Here is a 21,427-nt window from a genome sequence, read left to right as displayed (position 1 = left end):
CCTCTGTATTCTTTGAAATCAGCAGTACTAAGGTGAGATTTAGTGTGGGAGCTTTTATTTCCCCTTCGTTGAGGATTGGCATGGTCTTGCCTGCTTATGGAGCTGTCAAAAGTTGACCTGGGTTCAGAGAGAGGGCTGGAAGAACACATGGGGTGCGTGGAAAACCTGGTGCTAAACACCACCTCATGCTGAGGCCGTGCTCTTGTGTCACTTCTAGTCCCCATAATGTCCTGGAGTGGGAGCAGGGTATGACTACAAGCATTTGGCTGTACAATGTGGGCTGCTCAATGTTGTGTTTGCATCGGAGGCCCTCAAAGGCCTGGGGCTTGTTCCTGGAATGTTTTTGGTGCCTGTTATGATTAACTCATGTAGGCTAATTCTTTCATGTGACCAGCTGTCCCAGCAGCAAAGGGATTTTATTCTAACTGCCGCAATGTGTGACTGAAATCATTGCACAGCAGTGTTATTCATTCTATAATGGATGGACCTGCAGGAGTCCTAACATTTTCCTTGGGAAGTCATACAGACTATGTGAGGGTCCCATTTCCAGCTTTGGAAATGGGAACCTTGCAGGGATTATAGGGTTGTGAAGAAGACACTGAACTAGAACTTCAGGGTTCCAGGCTCCCCCACATGCGTAAATCAGTCAATTTTACCTACTCATAAACTCAGGGTAAACTTGCTTTTATGGCAGTCTTGAGTTCAGTGCTTGAAACTCAGCTAAAGCTATGGTAATAGTGATGGAAGTTCCTGTCCCATTTCATTTTCACCACAGCTGCTTTAGGAAAAAGCCCATAATTTTCTCATTAGGCGATTGTGCGTGTGTAATATTCCAGTCTCTTGAAATGTGAGTATAGCAACTTTTCTCATAACTAAAACTACTCCATGTATAAATGAAGATTTACTGAAATTGCTCTTCCATAATGTTGGAAATTAAATTGAAAGACTTATCCAAAGGCAAAATGCCTTTTCTAAATAAGTTCCAGTCAGTACAAAGCACAGTAATATGCTAGAGAAGCCTGAAGAAAGGAAAGGACAAAGTGGTTTTATGGAAGGGTTTACAAAGGAGTTAGTTACTTAGTCCACGCATAAAACTGCATGGAGTTTAAAACCAAGGTTTTCAAGGTCCATGTTTAATTAAGATAACTAATTCAATCAAAGGACAATGAAGTTATTGAAGTATTTCCTTCCAGGCAATTTCTTGTTTCATGTGGACTAATTGTTATCTAGTATTTTTTCCCTGTTATACCCATACCTATTATGCATATCTGTGTTTTATCTTTTTTGTTGTTGTTTCTAATAATTCTTTAAATACTGAACTACTGTGAAGGAAAAAAAATAGTAGCTATTACGTCTCATGCCTCCCATTATGAAATGGGGAAACATTTCACTTATCCAGTTTCTCTGAAGCCTATGTTTGAGAAAGAGAGTTGTCTGAACACTTGCTGCCAGAAGTGGGTGATATGTAGCTCCTGTTTTTGTCACTGAAAAGCACCTGTAAGAGAGGGTCTTCTTCCTCTAAAAGATTTTGCAGGAGGGGAGACCTCATTAGTTTCCTAGTGAAATACTGGGTATAGATGGGAACCAACAATATGTTATTATAAAATTTATATGTAAGAAAAAAAATTTTGCTTACTAAGTCCCATTGCAACAATAGAAGTGAGCAGAGGTTTTATTAATTAATTTTAAAAATACATCAGAAAGCATCTTGAATGTCTTGAAAGTGAATGACGAAATCATATATTAAAAATTATAAAGATATTAAAGCTTATATAGTAAGAATCTTCCTTGGCTAATAAAAGTAGTAGACCTGCAGCAGGTTGATCTATGTAACTAGAAAGACTACTTTGCTATTTTAAGTTTTAGTCAAGTTTTTGACTGAGTTTTAGGTATGACTGAGTGTCTTCACGGTGAGACATATAATCCAAGCTTCCTTGCTGCTTCAGAAATTCTGGGCCCTTTCTTATTAGGGAAAGGGTAAAAGTTCATTTTGTTGCAGGCTGGTATGCATTTTGTAGAAGAAACATGCTGATGTGTCCAAACTGCTGAAGTGGCTGATTTCGGAGGAGGCTTTTGGCAGGAGCTTGAAATGTTGCAGCCGTTCTCCTCACTGAAACTGCTCAACAGGCTTGAACTTCCCAGTTGACTGAGTGCAGATAATTCACTTTCTCCTCCTAATTCCTTGGGTTGGGATGTGCCGCTTCCCTTTGAAATCAGTCTCTGGTTGTCAAAACTCCACGGTCTGTTCCTGCGGTGCGAAAGGTCCCAGGAGACTCCTCGTCCCGGGGTTTGTCCCAGGCGGTGAGTTCCCAGGTGGATGTGCCATAGCAGGTCGCCTTCTAAGTTGCCACCGTTGGTTGTCTCCATTGTGACCTTTCTGACAGGAACGTCTCCTGTGCATGACTTTGATTTTCTAACTTTTTTATTAATTAGGACGGCATTCACCATCGATTCTGGGAGAACAGATTCCTGTTCACCTACGAGAGAAATACATTTGCGCACGTTACCACGGTGGAAAAAAAACACCAAGGGTATGATTTCTGTGGCAGAGACTCATCTGAAGAGCTTTAACACATGAGTTTGTCTGTGCTCTTTCTGTCTGTGGCTGAGAGTAGTGCAAATTCTTTTGAGGCTAGGTTAAAGATTACAACTATTTCATGCTTGGTTTTACAGTCCTGAGGACACAAAAGGTATCCTAGCTTTAGTCAAATGAAAATGGAAATTTATCAAGTCAATATTGATCTAACCAGTACTCTAAGACTCATTAACAGCACAGATTGAGAATTGACTTTCAGTAATTAATTGTTTGCAAGCAAAACTTCTTGAAGGTGAGTAGAGACTTGCTCAGTGTGGTAGATGCTGTAATTTGAGAAGCAAAAAGTTTGTTTGATACTGTTTCAAGTTTGTATTCACAACTTAATAACATTGTGCCCATTTGTAGATGAAATAAGTTGTGAATGTCTTCTTTTTCATAATAAGGAATCATTAACATATAGGCCTGCATTTTAATATTTTACTGCAATTTTACTATTACAGTCAGTATAAAGGGTGTGAATAGCTTATCACACTAGTGTTGCCTGAATGATTGCTTAGAGAAATCTTGGTCCATGAATAGTAGAGAGTAGCTGTAACAGTGGGAGAGAATCTGGTCTCCTTTTTATTCTTGTATCCCTGTAGCTTAATTTTTAAAGTGGTATGAAAGAAATGTGTAAGATATTAGGAATAGAATTGCTAATGCTACTTTAATTACATGTAGCAGTCATCAAATTACTGGACAGAACTGGTTTTTTGTGTCTTGAAAATGAATAGAAGCTGAACCATTGCACTAAAGATAATCAGTTGATGCTGCAACTACTAATGAAATATACCTTAGTTGGGATAAATATAGTTTAAAGTAGGAGCTGTGCTGAATGCTGGCCTTATTTACAGGGCTGAGTTATAGGTGCTGTGTCTGTTGCAGTATCAGTTATGAAGCATAGTAAAGGGAAAAAAGTAGACATAGAAGAGTGCTGATTATATTCTGAAAGCGTGTCTCTGAACAGCTGTTTTAAAAGGCTTGTAACCCTGAATTTGAAATGAAGCTAGTTTGAATAGGATGCTGCCTTTACAAAAACCCAACAGCACAACCTCTCCTTTACAGCTGCCTTTCGTGCCATCTTTACAAAGAGGTATTTGAAGATGTCAGACCCAGCTGATTTACTGGCAGTAAATGAACCTGTACAACAGTGCTTTGGCTAAGGAGAGGCTTTCACTGCTGCCTTTGGTTATTGCTGAAGCAACAACCCCAGCATAACATCACAGAACTTTTTATGCTCTGTGGGTTGGCCACGTAGGATTGATCTGATAAGAGCTGCTTTGCAGCGTGGCTGGGAGGGAGAACTGTGTGAGCCCACACCTTCTGCTCTCCTGCTGTGTTACTGGGAGAAAGGAGACTAAAGCACTGGCAGAGCTTTGAGATGCAGGTGTGTTTGTGCATCCGTCTGTACAATGAAGTGTGCTAACAGACTTTTTTAGGGTGACACCACTCAGAGAGATAAGAACACACAGTTCTGCATCACGAGACAGTGAGAATCAAAGTTATGACTGGACTTTATCCAAGAAATAATGCTGACTTCGAGTGGCTACACAAAGGTCCACTTGCAAAACAGAGCCCTGTGTGTTCTGCAGAACAGCACAGTAGAGCACCAAGCTATGAAAACCAGTAATTGTTCTCCGTGTGTGAGAGAAAAAAGCAAGAGAGAAGGGAACCGAGAGACTGAGGTGAAACACCTTATCATGTTCTTGGGAATGTTAACTGTGCTCTTGGCTGAACTGGCATTGATAGGCAATATCATGTATTACCTAGAACCTTATGAACTGGTCATCAGAAGAATTATGATCTGGCTTGAGCTGATCAAAGAGTAATGAGTCTGGTCAAATTTCAATAGTCTGCACTGGTTTTGAGTTCAAGTTTGATTTGATTCCTTACTTGGCTACAGGTGCAGCACACAAAATTGAGCACTGACCTTGGATAGAAATGCAAGAGTCCTGAACCACTGTGTATTTAATTGACACATATTCAGCTCTCTCCAAACTTCTTAAAAAGCTGCAATTAGACAGACCTTTCTGTTTTTTGTTTTTTTTTTTTTTTTTTTTTTTAATTAAATTGTGTATTATAGCCTTGTTGCAGAGTTGTTTACCCTCTGGACTTTTTCATATGCTCCCATCATCAATAGATACTTTTAAGGTTCCGGAGTGGCAGAAGTTAATCTTATTTTGAATTAGCTTGGGAAATACTTGGAAGGGATTTCTGCAGTCAGTGCCCCAGTGTTTATTCTGTTGTGACTGCATGTGCTGAATGCTCCCATTTAATTCCTAAAGTAAATACTGTTTTTCATCTTCTTAGCCAATAAATAATGAATACACTGCTGTATTATCTCCTAGCTGGTGACTTTCAAATCTTATCGTGCTCTTTGTTCTCAAATAATCAGGAATGGGCAGAAACGTGAACGTGGCTGTGTGTACTGGGGAGGAAACAGAACAAAGTCATTTTCAGGTGACTTCTTGGTTACTGACACGTGCATCAAAAACTGGGGAAGTTAGAGGGTCTTAAGTTCTGTTTAAAGGTCCATGATTTCTGGCAAACAGATAGTGACATACAGAGCTAAAAGTCCTCAAGGAAACTTGGAGTTATCATTCCAACTGTCGTGCAATAAACCTGCAGTGCTCAAAATCCCTGTGGTATCATAAAAAGAAAGCTGGCCCGTGAGGCTGGAAAGGTGCAGGGCACCTTAGTTAGAACAAAGACCTTTGGCAAGGATTTTTGACACCACGAGTGACTGAAGGTGCTTGTTCCATGAGGGTTTTTTGTCAGGCCTTTGGGGTTTGTGTGTATGTGTGGGGTTGTGGTGGTGCTACTGTTGTCGTGCCTTTCCCAGCCTAGCCACAATCTTACCCTCTAGGCAGGGAAACAATTTATTGTCAGTACAAAACACTGATACACACATGGACTGCCTTTTGGTACTAGCTGGAATTTTAGGATAGTGTAGGGCATTAGGCTCTCCTGATATGGCAGTGTTCATCTCTGCTTGACATATTCTTGTAAACTGATGCATGTAACAGGTTCCAAGTGCTTCCAAACCACAGGAACTGAGCATAACAACCCCCTCCCCCCAAACTTCAACTACTTCTAACAGTGACATGAATTCTTTCCACACAGGGTGTTTAAAGATAGAAGTTCAGTGCTGTGGGTTATGTGGTTTTGTGAATGTTTTGGGGTATGTGTTTAAAAATACTTGTATGTGGATTTTCAACACTTAAATTTTAAACTTCCCAGAAACTGTGCAGTCCTACTTTTTTACATCTTTTAATCTTCAAATGGCCTTGAAAAAAATCTGCTCTGATTACATTCATTATATTTGAAGCTTCATTTGAATTAATCTGAATAAAGCTTCTGCTTCCTTTCTTTAACTAACTTATATTTTTGCTACAGCTGATTAGTTGGGCTGTTTTGTCTTCAAGTTAACTGCGTTTTCATATCTGATAAAATAAGCTTGTATATATTTTTTTCTTCCTCACAGAGATTTTAATTCTTTTAACATGAGAATTTCAAAACATGTGGATGAAAGAATATTTAAGAAGTGAATTTGTTGTATAGTTCATAATTATGTGTTTTTTTCAATAGTTTTGATCGCAAAGTCTGACACAGCCAAATTCTAGAACTGCTGAAAAATCTAGGAGAAAATGTAAAGAATGAAATAACCTAAGTTTTGTACTTGTTAAGATAAATACTAATGTGAGAGGTGAATGAAGCATGTTTTTCATATTGCAATTAAATTCAGAACATAACTTCATTAATTGGCTTAGTATTCTGAATATCAATTTAACTTTCAAATCTAATGAAAATATATCAGTGTAGTATTGTAAGCAGTAGTCTAACTAAACGTTAAAACATTTGAAAGTTTCTTACATAAAATCTGTCTAACATAGCAGGTAAATGAGTGATACATGTTGTTACTTGTTTTTCTATTTATGCACTTTCCAAGTAATATGCACTGAAGATACTTTCAAAACAGGACCTTCTGTTCAAAGCTTGTATTTTAGTTACCCACTATAACCTTTAGTATAACTTTTTTTTAACAAAAACCCAACTTGTGCTCATTACTTGGTATTTGCTGTTGCTTCCTGTAGTCTTTCTTTACACAGATAGAGAAGGGAAAAAGAGACAGATGACCCAGAATTGCAGGTTCTGATAGAAACATTCAAGAGAGCAGAAATGTTACAGAATACATTGCACAAATACACTGAGTACAGACATGAAGTACGTGGCTTCTGTAAGAGCTACCATCTATGTTTAGAATTTTACTTTACTGATATAAAACCTGTAACACCTTACTTCAAATATGTTCATCTGTTTCAAATACAAGTTAATGTTTCACTGACATGAAGATAATAGATATAAATTGACATAAACATAAAAAAACCTTGAGAGAAATGAATAAAACCCCAAAATGACAGAAAAAGAATTCACTTTTACCTCTCTTGAAGCTGAACATCAAAAGAACAAAGCCAGAAGTTATTAAATCTTTAAAGAAGTAGTCTTTACATTACATATGCATTTTTTCCTATCAGTATAAGCATACCTGTTTTATATACAATAATGTCTGGCTGCAGTTTTTGCTTCTGTTTTATATGGTCATACTGCTCCTCAAGTTTGCCTACATCCATCTCGGTGAGCTGCTTGCCACGGTCTGAAACCTGTGGCTCTGAGGTGTGAGTCACTGAAAAAATACCAGTCATGTATTTGTAAACCTTCACCATCTGTTCCAACAAGGAAGAAAAAGTTGTGCAGAAGCAGGACACTTCCTTCATTGTGTTGGCAAGAAAGCAAATCGAGTATGAAGCATCTGAAGTCTTCCTAAGTGAACGAGTGACTTTCTTCCAAGCAGGGAGACTTGTGTCAGAAGTTGCCTGGTCTGCGCTGAAGTCGTGGCTGTCAGTCAGCTTGTTTTCATGCGGCGTGTCTGGAGCTCCTGCACACAGAGTTCATGATCAGGACTGGATAGATGGATTTAATGTTTACCTAAGGTTGTAAGCATGTGAACCTTTGCCAAGAAAAACAGTGAAATACGAAACCTCCTTGAACACAGTCAAGTGCAGAAAGGGCTGGGTAATACTGGTTTATGTAGCAATGTTAATTTTTAAAGGGATGGTATTGAGGATGCATCCCCAGGATAGCAGTTCCACCTGGGAAATATTTTTCCATGTTTCTTTCCATGTGTTTTGTGTCTTTTCCCCTCCACTGTCCCTTCCTTAACTTTCACCCAGTTTCATTCTTGCTGACACTTCTTGGGGCAATGGGGTGGGAGGAGACAATTTGTTATGCCTTAATACTTTTGTGCTTATTGCTTTCTTTTAAAGAATGTGTTAAAAGTGTTCAGGCCTCAGTGCAGAATCAGAAGAGTATGTGCCAATGACACTTGGAATTGGGAGGCTGGAGACAGGAACACCTTACTCTGACTCATCCAGGATTTCCGCTGTTCTATAAGATGAAATAAATTACAGAAATAATAATTTTGTTACTGAGAGCTGAGCAAACCCTTCAAATACACGGTAAGCCACATTTTAAGACTTACCATACATGTAACAGTATTATCTAAAGTGAGGCAAAAATTTAAAAAGTACATGGCTTTTGTTTATATTGGATAAAGTATGAAACTATGCCTAGACTAGGTACTGCAAGTTTTTGTTCCTGAAATAGGTTCACAAGGGCCTATGTGAAAAAATAATGCAGTTAAACTGTAGTTTTAACACAATTGTCATCTGCTCAGTTTCATGCACTGACACACTTTTGGTCAGAGTTTAAAGGGACTTTCTCAGAAGTAATTTGAGTAAACAGTCAGGGGTATGTCCCATGAGCCACTTTGAATGCAAGACCGAGCTTTTGTAACTAAAATGCCCGTTTGCCTTATATGTGACATAAAACAAGCAGAGAAATAAGTCTCAAAAGCTGATGTGTTTATGGAAGTGATGGTATTGTCAGAATGGTCGGCTAATAAGGCAGGACACGTTAATTTTTCCTAAAGAAAAGTAGGAATGCCACCTGGCACAGCTCTGACACACCAGGGACAGCAGCCTCCAGGTGAACCTTGGGCACTCACGCAGCTGATCCCTGAGCTCCTTCCCGGGAGGAAGGCGAGGTCGGCTGTCCCTGAGAGAAGGATCCGGGAACAGCCGGGCGGGGGCTGTGGCATCACAGCAGCGGCGGGTTCCGATGGAATGTGGCGGGCGGGGGGGACACGGGAGCCAGGCGGGGCTCATCACAATAGACAATGTGATGTGTGCTCAGAGGAAGCGAAATAACATTGTGTTCCGTGGTATTTTTTCTGGTTTTATTTTGTTGTTGTTGGTGGTTTTGTTTTTGTTTTTGGTTTTTTTGTGGATGGCTCTATGCAAGCATCTGGAGGATATGTAGTATCCTCCATCAAGCACAACAAAATTCAGTGGAACTGTAGGAAAGATTAATGGTTTGAAGTTGCCTTGGGTGCAAAGAAAATGGTAATTTCTCTTAGAAATGGATAACATTCCTATCACTTTGACAGTGGGCTTTTATTTATCCATTGGTTATTTATTTATACATTGGTCTGTTTCCAAGATATCTTGTGAGGGCATGGTTTATTTTTCTGTCTGAGAAGGGGTTTTGTTTAGATGGATATAAACCACAGGTGTGAGACTGGAAATAACCACTCACCTGTGAGAACCTGCACAGGTTTGTGGTGCAGTTGTGGCACAAGAGAAGATCATAGAATCATGGAATGTTAAGGGTTTGGAAGGATCATCTAGTGCCAACCCCTCCTGCCATGGGCAGGGACACTTCCCATGAGACCAGGTTGCTCAAGGCCTTATCCAACCTGGCCTTGAACACTGCCAGGTTTGGGGCATCCACAACCTCCCTGGGCATCCTGTTCCAGTGCCTAACCACTCTCACAGTAAAGAATTTCTTCCTAATATCCAGCCTAGACTTCCCCTCTTTCAATTTGTACCCATTACTCTTTGTCCTGTCACTACAGTTCCTGGCAGAGTCCCTCTCTGGCTTCCCTGTAGGCCCCCTTCAGATACTGGAAGGTTGCTATGAGGTCTCTATGCAATGTTCTCTTCTCTGAGCAAAATGTTAAACCCTCTAGAAAAAACCAGTTGTACTACTACAGTTATATCTGTGTAGTTGAAATGATTATGTCCCCTTTGTGCACACACTGTTGTAACAGCAGAAAGATGTGTAACACTGCTGGTAAGGATGGTGTGTTGTTAGATGGTATCAGGGAGCTGAGTAATTAATTCAGACTTTTGTTTTTTTAATGAAATACTGAGGATAGATGGGAACCAACAATACGTTATTATAAAATTTATATATAAGTAGAATATAGCATGCACTAAGACCCATTACAACAACAACAGAAATGAGCAGAGGTTTTATTCATTGATTTTAAAAATTATAAAGATATTAAAGACTATATAGTAACGATCTTCCTTGTGTAATAAGAGTAGTAGACCCACAGCAGGTTGATCTGTGTAACTAGAAAGACTACTTGGCTATTTTGTTTTAGTCAGGTTTTTGGCTAAGTTTTAGATATGACTGAATGTCTTCATGGTGAGACATAATCCAAACCTTCTTGCTGCTTCAGAAATTCTGGGCCCTTTCTTACTAGAGAAAAAGTAAAAGTTCAGTTTGCTGCAGTCTGGCATGCTTTTTGTAGAAGAAATAAATATGCTGATGTGTCCAAACTGCTGAAATGGCTGATTTCAGAGGAGGCTTTTGGCAGGAGCTTGAAATGTTGCAGCCGTTCTCCTCACTGAACCTATTCAACACACTTGAGCTTCCCAGGTGACTGAGCATAGATAGTTCACTCGTTCATTCTTATTCCTCAGGTTGCATCATAAATGATCGATGGAATCAGGGGGTGACAACACTCTGTGCATAGAGTTCTGGTGAGGCTCAGCAGGCTCTCAATGTGTAAATCTGCAGTAACTGACTTTTTAATAATTACTCTTGCCTTCCCACTACGCTTGTGTCGTGCAAATTGTGTTGCCTACCTCAACTGCAGCCTTTTCCTGCCTCAACCAGGGAAAGAACAGTAAACAAAATACTTTGTCAGACACTGTAGATACTTTTCAAGTTGCCTTCTCTCTACGGTAGAAAAAGCATGTTTGAGTTTTGCTGATGTATCATGGCTTTGGTAGATCTACTTTGATACTCTGCCTTCAGTTGAGACAAACATCTGGTGCTCTGTAGCAAGCAGTACCTCAGGAATTGCCTTGTTTGTCCAGTGTTCTGAGTTGCTGTCACATGGAGTGTGCCTTTGGACCTTCAGGCAGCCGATTTATACATTGGAACAGGAGATTTAATCAACTTCATTACAGTTTGAGCTGGCATTCAATACGAACATTATTAATGGTCTTAAAAGTTACCCAACCTTTTTAAAATTCCAGTCACACTTTTTGACTCGCTGACCTCCTGTGAAAGTGACTTGTGCAACCTGACTATGCGTGGCAGAAGGAATTACCAGCATAGCACCCTTGACCCTGAAATGTAGGCTCTGTCTTCAAATATGTGCACTTCACTTCTCATTGGAAGAGCATTTAATGTATAATGAGTTTGTATTTGATCGGAAATTATTGTTAATTATTTGTACTGTAGAATTCCCTCAGGATCATGGAAAAGCCATCACACGTAGTTACACAAATGGTTTATACAAGGCAGCCCCTTCCCAAGCAGTTGCATGGGTAGGCAACAAAACCAGAAATGGGATAAAGGAACCAAATGCCCAGTGAAATGGAGGGAATGAGTCCAGGTGGTACAGCAGAGCTGGAACGGGGAACAGAATTAGTTTTTATTTTGCTGAACCAATCCTGTATACATGGCAGTTTGCTTCCTTTTCACCGAAAGCTTGTGAACAAAGCATCTTCACAGAATCGTTAGGGTTGGCAAATACCTTTAAGATCACTAAATCCAACTGTCAACCCAGCACTACCATGTTCACCATTAAATCACATCCTCAAGTGCCATATCCACACATTTTTTTAACACTTCCAGGGATCACTTCCCTGTGAAGTCTGTTCCAATGCTTTACAACCATTTAAGTGAAAATTTTTTTCCTAATATTTAATCTAAACCTGCCCTGGTGCAACTCAAGGCCATTTCCTCTCATCATGTCACTGGGAGAAGAGACCGTGACCTCTTTTCAGGGAGTTGTAGAGAGCAATAAGGTCCCTCCTGAACCTCCTTTTCTCCAGGCTAAACATCCCCAGCTGCTGCAGCTGCTCCTCATTAGTCTTGTGCTCCAGACTCTTCCCCAGCTCTGTTATCCTTCTCTGGACACACTCCAGTGCCTCAATGTCTTTCTTGTAGTGAGGGACCCAAAACTGAACACAGGACTTGAGGTGCAGTTGACTGAGTCTCTGTAGGTGTGTATATGGGTTTGTCAGCACGTGTGTTCGTGTGTGTACACTTTTTATCAAGGCATGAGTGCATATGTATATGTATACACACACACACATACATACTTGTGTGTGTTTTGTGAATAATTTGCAGCCACAATATAATTAATGAAATGAATTGCGGGTCTAATGTATGTGACATGGCAAAGAGCATGAGGTTAATCGTGGTTTTGATGTATAGTGAGCTGATGTAGCTAAGCCTTGTTATGGCACTGACATAAACTTGAAAATGTGTTGTCCATGGGTTATGTTCTTGTACCATAGTGGGACAACTTCCTTTGTGCCCCTAGCCCGTTTAGGTGTTGCTAATAAATAAAAATAAATTTGTATTGTCATATCTGCACACCAAATTATGATTTCTCTTTAAATCAGTCTTTAAACCGAGTTTCTTGGATCTACAGACCCCTGTACATTTTTACAGTACACAGCAGGTGGCACTATTGGAGTGGCGTGAATGTGTATTTGCCTGAGCCTGAAATGTTAGAGGCTTCCATTTGGGTTGTAGATTCCTGAGGAATATAAGCAGACAAACCATGTCCTAGCACGGGCACACGTATCTCCTAACAGCACTACAGGTTCTGAAAATTTATTGCTGTGATTGGGTTTGTGTCAAAACTTGCCTTTCCTTAATTGAACAAACTCCTGATCAAAACATCATCTGAATGGTTTTTGTTTGATTATCCACTGGAGTCTGAAGTGCCCTATTTCCCTTAAGTCTGTTCTTCCATCACAATGGAACCAATTCTTCATTTCCTTGAGGCAAAATAAATTTGAGAATATTTCATAGTCCAAAAGCAGTGGCTTTTAGAACTTGAAGTAGATGTTTACTGCTCCCGACCTTGGCTGCAAAATCGCATTTAAAAAGATGCAACTAATTTTATCTTATACTAATTAATTTGTGAGTAGTAAATTAGTTTTTTATTAAAAAGTGTTTGGAGGACCTTATAGGAATAATTGTTGATTTAAAGATAATTAAAAATGCTCATAATGGTTAACTGACTGAATGCATTTCCTGTTACACTGGGTTTTACTGCACACCTGAGACCAAAGGTATATTATTCATGATATTCATGTGCTGAGTTTAGACATGTCCAACACTGTTCATGGAGGTTAAAAAGATACAATACAAATATCTGTAGATTTTAACTGGCACTGAGAAGAAAGATAAAAGTTACTGTGATAATCCCCTTTTTCTAGCTTTCTGTTAGTGCTTTTTAAATTTTTATTTAAATGCAGTCTTGCAGTGTTAGAAAGTGACTATTTTATTCTTAGAAAACGTAACAACAAAAAGAAAGGTAGAAACAAGATGGCTGCTGTTATTTCGGCTCCAGACATTATTAGTAAAATCAACAATAATTGTTTACTTTTTAATGAGATTTTTGATAAGAGCACGTGTGTTTCTATTGTTTGAAAGCACAACCTTAAGGCATGCCCCAGTTACAGAGTGCTGTGAGTAGAGCACAGGACTTTCTGATGGTGCAAGATCATTTTCTGGTGCTCTCTGCATGCCCACACTAATGGGATGAAGAAGTCTATGACAGAAGTTTTCAGGATGATCTCAAGGTGTTTCCTCTCATCTGATCTTTCATGGGCTTTCAGACATAAAGAGTTCAAGTGTGTCAAAAGGAAGGAGGGTGGCCCAGCTCTCCTTCAAGCCCCTCTGAAGGTTTTTTGAGCGTGGGTCATATGTAGTCCACCTTCTCGTTTCTTTGATAAGGATTCTACTTTCCCTTTTTATTTCTCGTGTCTTTAGGCAAATATAATTAGGTAGTGTGTGTGTATGTAGGTATATATCAAACATCTCTGATCCTACACTCTGCCTGGGTGTCTCTAAAGGCTTAAATCAAACACACCAAAAAATCAGCCTCCATAATTTAGCGTCAGGAGTTGTTCATTTTGGAGTTCTGCTGTTCTTGCCCACCAAGAACTTCTATTGGAAGTGACAATGTGCAGAGGCAAGTCTAAGAAGAAACTGAAGGTATTTATCAGTTAGAGATTTTAAACAAATGAATTCTAACATCTTCCCTTACAGTTTCCCTGACTTCTTTCTTAGTTCTCAGATTTCTTAAATTAGTGTGACAAACAAGATGGTTAGATTTACTGCATTTTGATGTCATAAAACTGTCCATGAGGAGAGGGTGAGAGGGAACCGAATGGCCTTCAGTAAATCTCTTCAGAGGATTCTGGAAATGCATGAGGGTTCCTGGACCCAACAGATGCCTTAAATTCCAGTTACTGATAAATGAACTTCATGTTTCTGGTACTGCTACCTACACATCTTTCCTATGCCAACTATCTCCAACTGTTTCCTATCCATAGAGGCTTCCTATCCATATGAAGGCTACAGCTCTGGGAGGTGACAGCAGCCTGTGGTTATTCCTTCTCCCAATAGATGTGATAAGTATATAGGAACTCCGTGACAGTTTCAAGCAGGGTCTAAACCAAACTGGATAGGCTATATAGCTTCTCTGCCTTGATTTTTCCACCTGAAAACAACAGGATTTTGATTCTTTCTTGATTCCAAAAAGAGTTTTGATCCTTACAGGATGCTGCTGAAAAGTGCAAAGTTTTTCCCTTATTTGTTTCCACTTCAGGCATTGTTTGAATAGGAATGAGTTTATCTTTGATTGCTTTTAATCTATAAAATGTACTTATCTGTAAGCAGAGTTTGATAAGAATCAAGTATAGCGTGAAAGAACTGGTTAATCTGTTGTTAATGAAAAGTTTTATCTGGATGACAACATCTTGCTCCTGAGATATTTGCTTTTGAGCATTGGGACACAAACCTCTTCAGTATTCATCTTCAAGAAAATCTGCTGGGTGTATAAGGTAACTTTAATAAGGCTTGCAAATGGCTGTAGTTAAGATAGTCCTCCAAAGATGGTGGTTAAGTACTAGTACTATTGTGAGAATGAATATGGACTTGAAATCTGTGCAGAGAAGGAAAGTCTCCTAAAAATAATTTGTTATTCAGAAACATCCTTCACTTCACTTCCATGCAGAAATCTCATGAGGAATTTGTACTGCACTTCATAATCACTGGTAGCTTAATTGAGTCAAGGAAATTACATCTGTAAAACTAAAGTATGTAAAACCAGATACAATTCCACAGTGCCTGATTCAGTACCCACTGAAGTCAACACATGTTCCTACTGAATTCAATAGAAGTGAAATTGGAGGATTTTATGTACATGATTAAATAAAAGCTGCAAATTGACCAGTACCTATGAAACTGATGGTATAATTGAGATTGTGTAGTTGAGCCTTCATTTAAATTCTTTTCTTGTACCCATTGTTCCGTGTGCTGGTAAATGCTTTTATATGGAATCCTGCACCAATTCTTCACTCTCTGTAAAGGGCCATAATTTGCTAATGCAGTACCACACATGGGACTTTGAATATGCACAAGTCAAAAAATTAAATCAACCAACAAGTTTGTGGAATAATCACTGTACTTAAATAATCTACATTTTCAGTCTCCGAGTAACAACTGTGCTCTGGGTTCCTCTTGTGGAACTCGTACCCAGGGATTTTGCTGGGTCTTTGTACGTGCTTTCGTCGAATCACGAAACAGGGGAGGTTGGAAGGGACCCCAGTGGGTCACCTGGTCCAACCTCCCTGCTCAAGCAGGGTTGTCCTAGAGCACGTTGCACAGAATTGTGTCCAGATGGTTCTGAAATATCTGCAGTGAGGGAGACTCCACAACCACTCAGGGCAATCTGTTCCAGTGCTCGGTCACCCACACAGTAAAGTTCTTCCTCATGTTCAGGCGTTCCCAGCACAGTCAGTGAAATTACCGTGGATAACAGCACCTCGATCCACTGCTTTGAAACATCAAGTACTTATTCTTGCTGAGGGAATAACAAGACTCTCCACAGTGTTTGGAGGTATGGACAATCATAATGGTTACCCCAAGATCATGTGCAAAAGTAACTTCAGCAGGCAAGTGCATGTTTAGGAAAGGAAAACATTTTTGGTGTTATAATGCCACCTCAATAAAAAGATCAGAAATGTCATCTTTTAATTTATGGTACTGTGGTACTTTTTATTCTCTTGGTTAAACATTGCTGGAGATTTTGTGATAAGAGCACTTGCGATGCTAAGTAGAAAGGGAACGACCTTTAGAGCATTGCTGTTGTTCAGGTATCGTTCCAGCTGGCAGGTCTAGTGCTCAGGCTGGGATTTTTTTCTGTTTTTAAGGTGATGTGTTAATGTGTTATTGTTGTTACTTGGAGCTTAACATTGTAAACATATCCCACCTCATTAGCAGCAGTGCATGTGACGCTAAGGCTACTTGGCAAAAAGGTTGGCATGTATCTGCCCCAGCTTACTATGTTTGATGTTTGTGAGGCTAATTAAAGAGCTACAAGATTTCTTATTAGGAAAAAGGATAATTGTGCCAGCAGACCTGACGATGCTTGGTCTAACAGGGGCTGCTGTGGCTTATTGCATGTTCATAACTGATGTCTGTATGTGCAACAATTCTTACTTGTCCCATTGCTTCTGCTGTGCTAACCTATGCTGCTGTACAAGTGTAAAGTACTTGTTGGGGGCTTAGAAATACTTGACTGCCCTGCTACTTAAAATAGCTAGTTAGGTGCCCAAAATATACTGCTGGAAGCAGAAAGACTGGTAGCTTTGTTGTTGCCCATGGACTTCTGTTACTTCCTGTGAAGGTGTGAGTACTTCCCCATCCCATTAAATTATGTAGCCAGTATAAATCAGGATAGCTGGACTGCTGTCAATATAGTCATCCTAATTTATATCAAAGGTCTGGACTAGCTGCTCTCTAGCTTGTTGGCATGTCTCAGATGATGTGATGATAATGAAGCCTGGAAGTTGGGCTATCACTGTTTCTCAAGGAGTTCCCCTGTGCAAAGCTGAAGAATGCAGTTAAACCTAAGTTCATATCAGGGTGCAGCTGAGATCAGAGACAGGTTTTGATACTGGAAGTGAGAATAAAAAATGAAAAGATCTCAGTATGTAGGAATGTGGAATACAGTTAATTTATATTTTGCAAAGAATTGAAATAAATGTGCAATTGCAGTTAACTTGACAGCGGGGGAAGAAAAAAAAAAAAAGCACTAATTGGCATACTAGTTATAATTTATCTAGATAGCCAAAGGCCTGGGAGACCATGGAAGTATTGCTTCTCCATCAGGTCAGAAACTAGTTAATAGGAAAAGGGGAATAAACTCACTTTTCCCTTTACTCTGCTCTGTGTGTCTTGAGTGATTAATCTGTGCTTTGCCTCAAGCTGTTAATCTGCAGTGGTGACATTTCAATTATAAACGGCATTTTGTCCGTCCCCTCTGGAAATTGTGGATTTGTCAGTGCTAAAACATTAGTAGTACATGAATGCAACTTCACTGATAAATGCAGAGCTAAACCTTGTTTGCTTTCAAGAAACTTGAATGCAGAAAGAACAGCAGCAATGCACATTTTCCATACATCAATAATAAATCTGAGAGAATGCTGCCTTGATGGGAGGATGGGCAACAGAGCGACTGGGTAAGGCATTGATTCTCCAAACTTCCTTATTTTCTTTTGAAAAACATGAAAAGTGAAAGTAGCAACAATAACATTCCCAATTTGTCCTCTGGTGAATTTTCCTACCAAATTGTCTTGTCGCCCTTGTTCCTAATTAAAGGAGATCTAATAACACGAGAGTGGTTATTCCCCAACTTTTCTCTGCTGTTTAAGTTAAATGATTTCTTGTTAATTGGGACTATTCTTCTGATCTGATTGCTGAAGAATATAACTGATTCTTACATCCTCATAAGATTGCTTTATTTATAGTCTTGTTTCTTTTCTACTAGCCAATATCTCCTTAAAAAAAAATTGCAATCCACTAATATCTCTTTTTCTGAAGTAATTTATCATTCTTACAGCTTTCTTCAGAACTGACTTCAGTTTCTCTTCATTTTTGCAAGCAATTACCTTCTGAAAATTGCAGCATTTCAAGCCTCAGCCTCTGAACTTGTTAATTGTTTATAGGGAGTATGCAGCCAGTGAAAGGACTGAGCAAGCCTTTCCTCCCTGACTCACCAGTTACATTCTGCGTTAATAAAACCCCCAGCCTCTGTGTGTTATTTGATCCTTTGTTTTCTGGCATAAGTTACACTAAGGAAACCGTTCTTGGTAACATTTTGAAAACATTATTTCTTTCACAGCCTCTGGTTAAGTGAGACCTTTGTTCGGAACAGGTTCATCCAGCATGAGCTCCTTCCCCTTAGGAGAAGGGAAATTCCACCACTACCTGGTGGCCATTAATATTTTAAAGGTTTTTCTTTGCAATAATAACAAGAAATCTTAAAAGTATAAACCTATGGGAGTTAGGGCTTTGAGAAATCAGTGGGACTATTTAAAATGTTCAGTATATGAGAAAATTTTTTATTACAACTTTAAAGGCATTTCAAATTAAGTATTTGTACTGTTAAAACAGTTTATGATCCTGGGCATGCAAAACCTATTTGACTTCATTAAAGCTCTGCTGAGATACCGCCTTGATTGCAGAATGGAAGTGTATTTTACATGACCCTTCTTTTGATTAAGCAATTCCACTTTGCTCATCACATACTATGACAGGTAACACAAAACCCTAAAACCTCCCCAACCCTCCCAGCTGAAAAAAGGCAAACTAGAAAACAAAGCTTCAGCCAAAGAAACAATTTGGTGTTTTTTTAATGGAATACTGTGTAAGTGTGTTTGCGCTGATCAGAGTGTGATACCACAACATGGCTGGTACACAGTGATGGGATATTAAAATTTCATTAATTCCTTTGGACTGTGGCTTGAGGTTGTTGTGGTTCTGGTTCCTGGGCGGTCCCTGCAGTGGCCTGGGTGCTGCCACTGGGGATCCCCACGTTGTGGGCACTGGTTACTGGTGATCAGCAGCCCCGTGCATAGCCCTGGCACAGGGTAACCCACCATCACATCATCCCACCATCATATCACCCCACCATCACATCATCCCACCATCACATCATCCTGATACCGAGCCCCTCAAGATCTGAATAAGGGTTTGAGTCAAACTTTGCAATTTCTTTTTCTTTTTAGTTGTTAATCAGTAGCTGTTGCTGGACAGTTATGATTAAGCAGTTGCACTGTGAATTTCGTATGCTTGGCTAATCTGTTGTTTTAAGGAAAAGGGAAGACAATCCAAAGGTGAACAAGAGCCACTAAGAGTGAAGTCAGCAGGACTGAGCAGTAACTGAGGGATAGGTAATTCAGGCAGTGGGTGATCACGACCACTGACTAATTGACCACCCACTCAAAGCACACCCCAGACTGAAACGCAGGGAAGAACTGTGCTTGTGGACTAATTAGTATGAGAAGCGAGAGAGATAACTAGCAAATACGGGGTTGAGTACTAATTAATAGAAAACTTATGTAAATTGTAACCAATGAAAGCTGATGCCTCGGTTTGTTAAAATGTAAAGTTTTGTAAAGTTGTGTAAAGTAGTGTAAAGTTTTGATGACTGGTGAGCCACACTTTGTGCAAATTAGAGTAAAATACAGAAATACTTTGCCTCGGTGTGTGGATTGGTGCTGTGAACCGGGGAGCAAGCCTGCGTTTGGGATAACAATCCCCCCATCGCATCACCCCCCCTCATCTTATCACCCCCACATCTCATCACCCCCACATCGCCTCACCCCACATCACCTCAACCTCACCATCGTCTCACCCCCCACCCGAGCTGTTCCCGGCCCCTCCGTGCGGGGTTGGGAGCGGGCTGGTCCCGCTCCCAGCGCTCCCAGCACTCATTAACCGCGGTGCTGCCGCTCCGCGGGGCCGGGCTGGCGGCTCCTGCCCGGGGAGGCCGGGCCAGCAGAGCCACCCCCTTCCCGCTCCCTGCCCCGGCTCCCGGGTGAGGGCCGTGCTGGGCCGTGCCGTGCCGTGCCATGGCCTCTCCCTGCTACCTGGGTTGGGATTTCAGCACGCAGCAGGTACCGCGCCGCCTCCCCCGCCCTGTTCTCCCCTCCCTCGGCCGGCCCCCTGCATGCAGGGCGGCGGGGCTGGGGCCGCCCCGGCTTCCCCGGGCCCTGCCCCGAGCGGGACTGGGCCGGCCGGGAGGGTCCGACCGCGGCGGGAGTGGGGGCTGCCCCTGGGGGATGCGGGGGATGCGGGGGATGCAGGGGATGCGGTCCGGGCGGCACCGCCGCCACGGCGGCCGCTGCGCTGCCCCCAGCACAGAGCGGGGACAGGCCTTCCTCTTCTCCGCTCCTTCCTCCTCGGGCGGCTTCCGTCCCATCTCAGAGCCTTCCGTTCCCCTTTTCCTCCTCCCAGCGGCGGGTTTGCTTTGCAGGGCTGCTCACGGTCCCCGGGCCCGGCCGGGGCTGCAGGGAGCGGAGCGGTGTTCCATGCCCAGGGCTCACCCAGGATGCAGCGAGCGGAGCGGTGTTCCATGCCCAGGGCTCACCCAGGATGCAGGGAGCGGAGCGATGCTCCGTGCTCGGGGCTCGCACACGCTCCGTCTTGCCACAGCTGATGCCAGATAATCCACAGTCACACAGTCCTTATGGTTGGATTGCCCAGAGAGGTTGTGGAATCTCCCTCACTGGAGATATTCCAGAACAATCCAGACGCAATCCTATGCCACTTTCTCTAGGACGACCCTGCCTAAGCAGGGAGGTTGGACCAGATGACCCACCGTGGTCCCTTCCAACCTGACTGATTTTGTCATTCTGTGGAAGGGACTTCTGGAGATCACCCCAGTCCAACCGCCCTTCCAAGGCAGAGTCACCTGGAGCAGGTGAGACAGGAATCTGTCCAGGTGGGTTTGGAATGTCTCCAGAGAGGGAGAATCCATGACCTCCCTGGGCAGCCTGTTCCAGTGCTCTGCCATCCCCAATGTAAGGAAGTTCTTCCCCGTGCTGAAGTGGAATTTCTTGTGGTTTGTTTTATGGCCATAATAATTCCCAGTGCCTCGTGTTTTAAGACGTTTATGTGCCATGGGCACTGCATGTCCCTGGTTGTTCTCATGTCCCCTTCACCTGCATAAGTGCATCCTTTGTCCCTTTCTGTTTGCCCCATATAGTGTCTGAAACTGTGGGTTGCATGTCCTAATGTGTCCTGCTTCCCTATCCTGCTAGGGATGTGTTAAATATCCTGAAAAGGAGTGCTGGGACACTTCTCTACACTCAGACTACATGGACACCCCTCTGCCTGCTCTTATAGGAGCTGTGATTTGCACCCAAATCCAGCTTTCCAGTGTCCTCATGGGAATCAAGACTAGTAGGATTGTGAACATGGATGCTCAGATTTCTGCTTGAGATTCTGATTTGTCGATACATTTGGGTATTGCCACACTTGAATAGAAACTGCCCAAGTTGTGCAGAGGCCTGAATATGTTAAAAACAGGTGTTTGAGCATAAATCACTATTATGGTGCTGAAGTTTGGGAGCTTGAAAAGACACATCCAGGTTAGGTTGATCAAGTGCTTTCAAGGGG

At 41.4% G+C, this 21,427-nt stretch overlaps 2 protein-coding genes across 3 annotated transcripts in view; one reads left to right on the top strand and one right to left on the bottom strand.

The window, feature by feature from the left end:
• Positions 1 to 1,645: 1,645 nt before the first annotated feature.
• Positions 1,646 to 20,398, bottom strand: LOC113991469. Its single transcript, XM_027727840.2, is given in 4 exon segments — positions 1,646 to 1,967; positions 1,969 to 2,477; positions 7,122 to 7,511; positions 20,353 to 20,398. Coding segments are annotated over 4 exon segments (1,035 nt in total). The 5' UTR covers positions 20,384 to 20,398; the 3' UTR covers positions 1,646 to 1,862.
• The window catches only part of XYLB (xylulokinase), an 87,723-nt gene continuing 83,690 nt past the window's right edge, over positions 17,395 to 21,427 (top strand). The window contains exon 1 of one of the 2 annotated variants that reach the window (XM_039380752.1): positions 17,395 to 17,484. Coding sequence is in view for 1 of the 2 variants with exons in the window: in XM_027727837.2 (XP_027583638.1) it covers positions 19,879 to 19,923 (45 nt within the window). In the remaining variant the exon portion in view is untranslated. Of the gene's footprint in view, positions 17,485 to 19,755; positions 19,924 to 21,427 lie in introns of those variants that run through there. The other variant, XM_027727837.2, reaches the window with a different exon arrangement.

The sequence above is a fragment of the Pipra filicauda genome, unplaced genomic scaffold, assembly GCF_003945595.2.
Source record: "Pipra filicauda isolate LSUMZ 115617 unplaced genomic scaffold, ASM394559v2 scaffold1_size10287979_pilon, whole genome shotgun sequence".
Classification (NCBI taxonomy): domain Eukaryota; kingdom Metazoa; phylum Chordata; class Aves; order Passeriformes; family Pipridae; genus Pipra; species Pipra filicauda.
The sequence above is the reverse complement of the archived record's forward strand: the minus strand, read 5'-3'. Positions and strand labels throughout refer to the sequence as shown.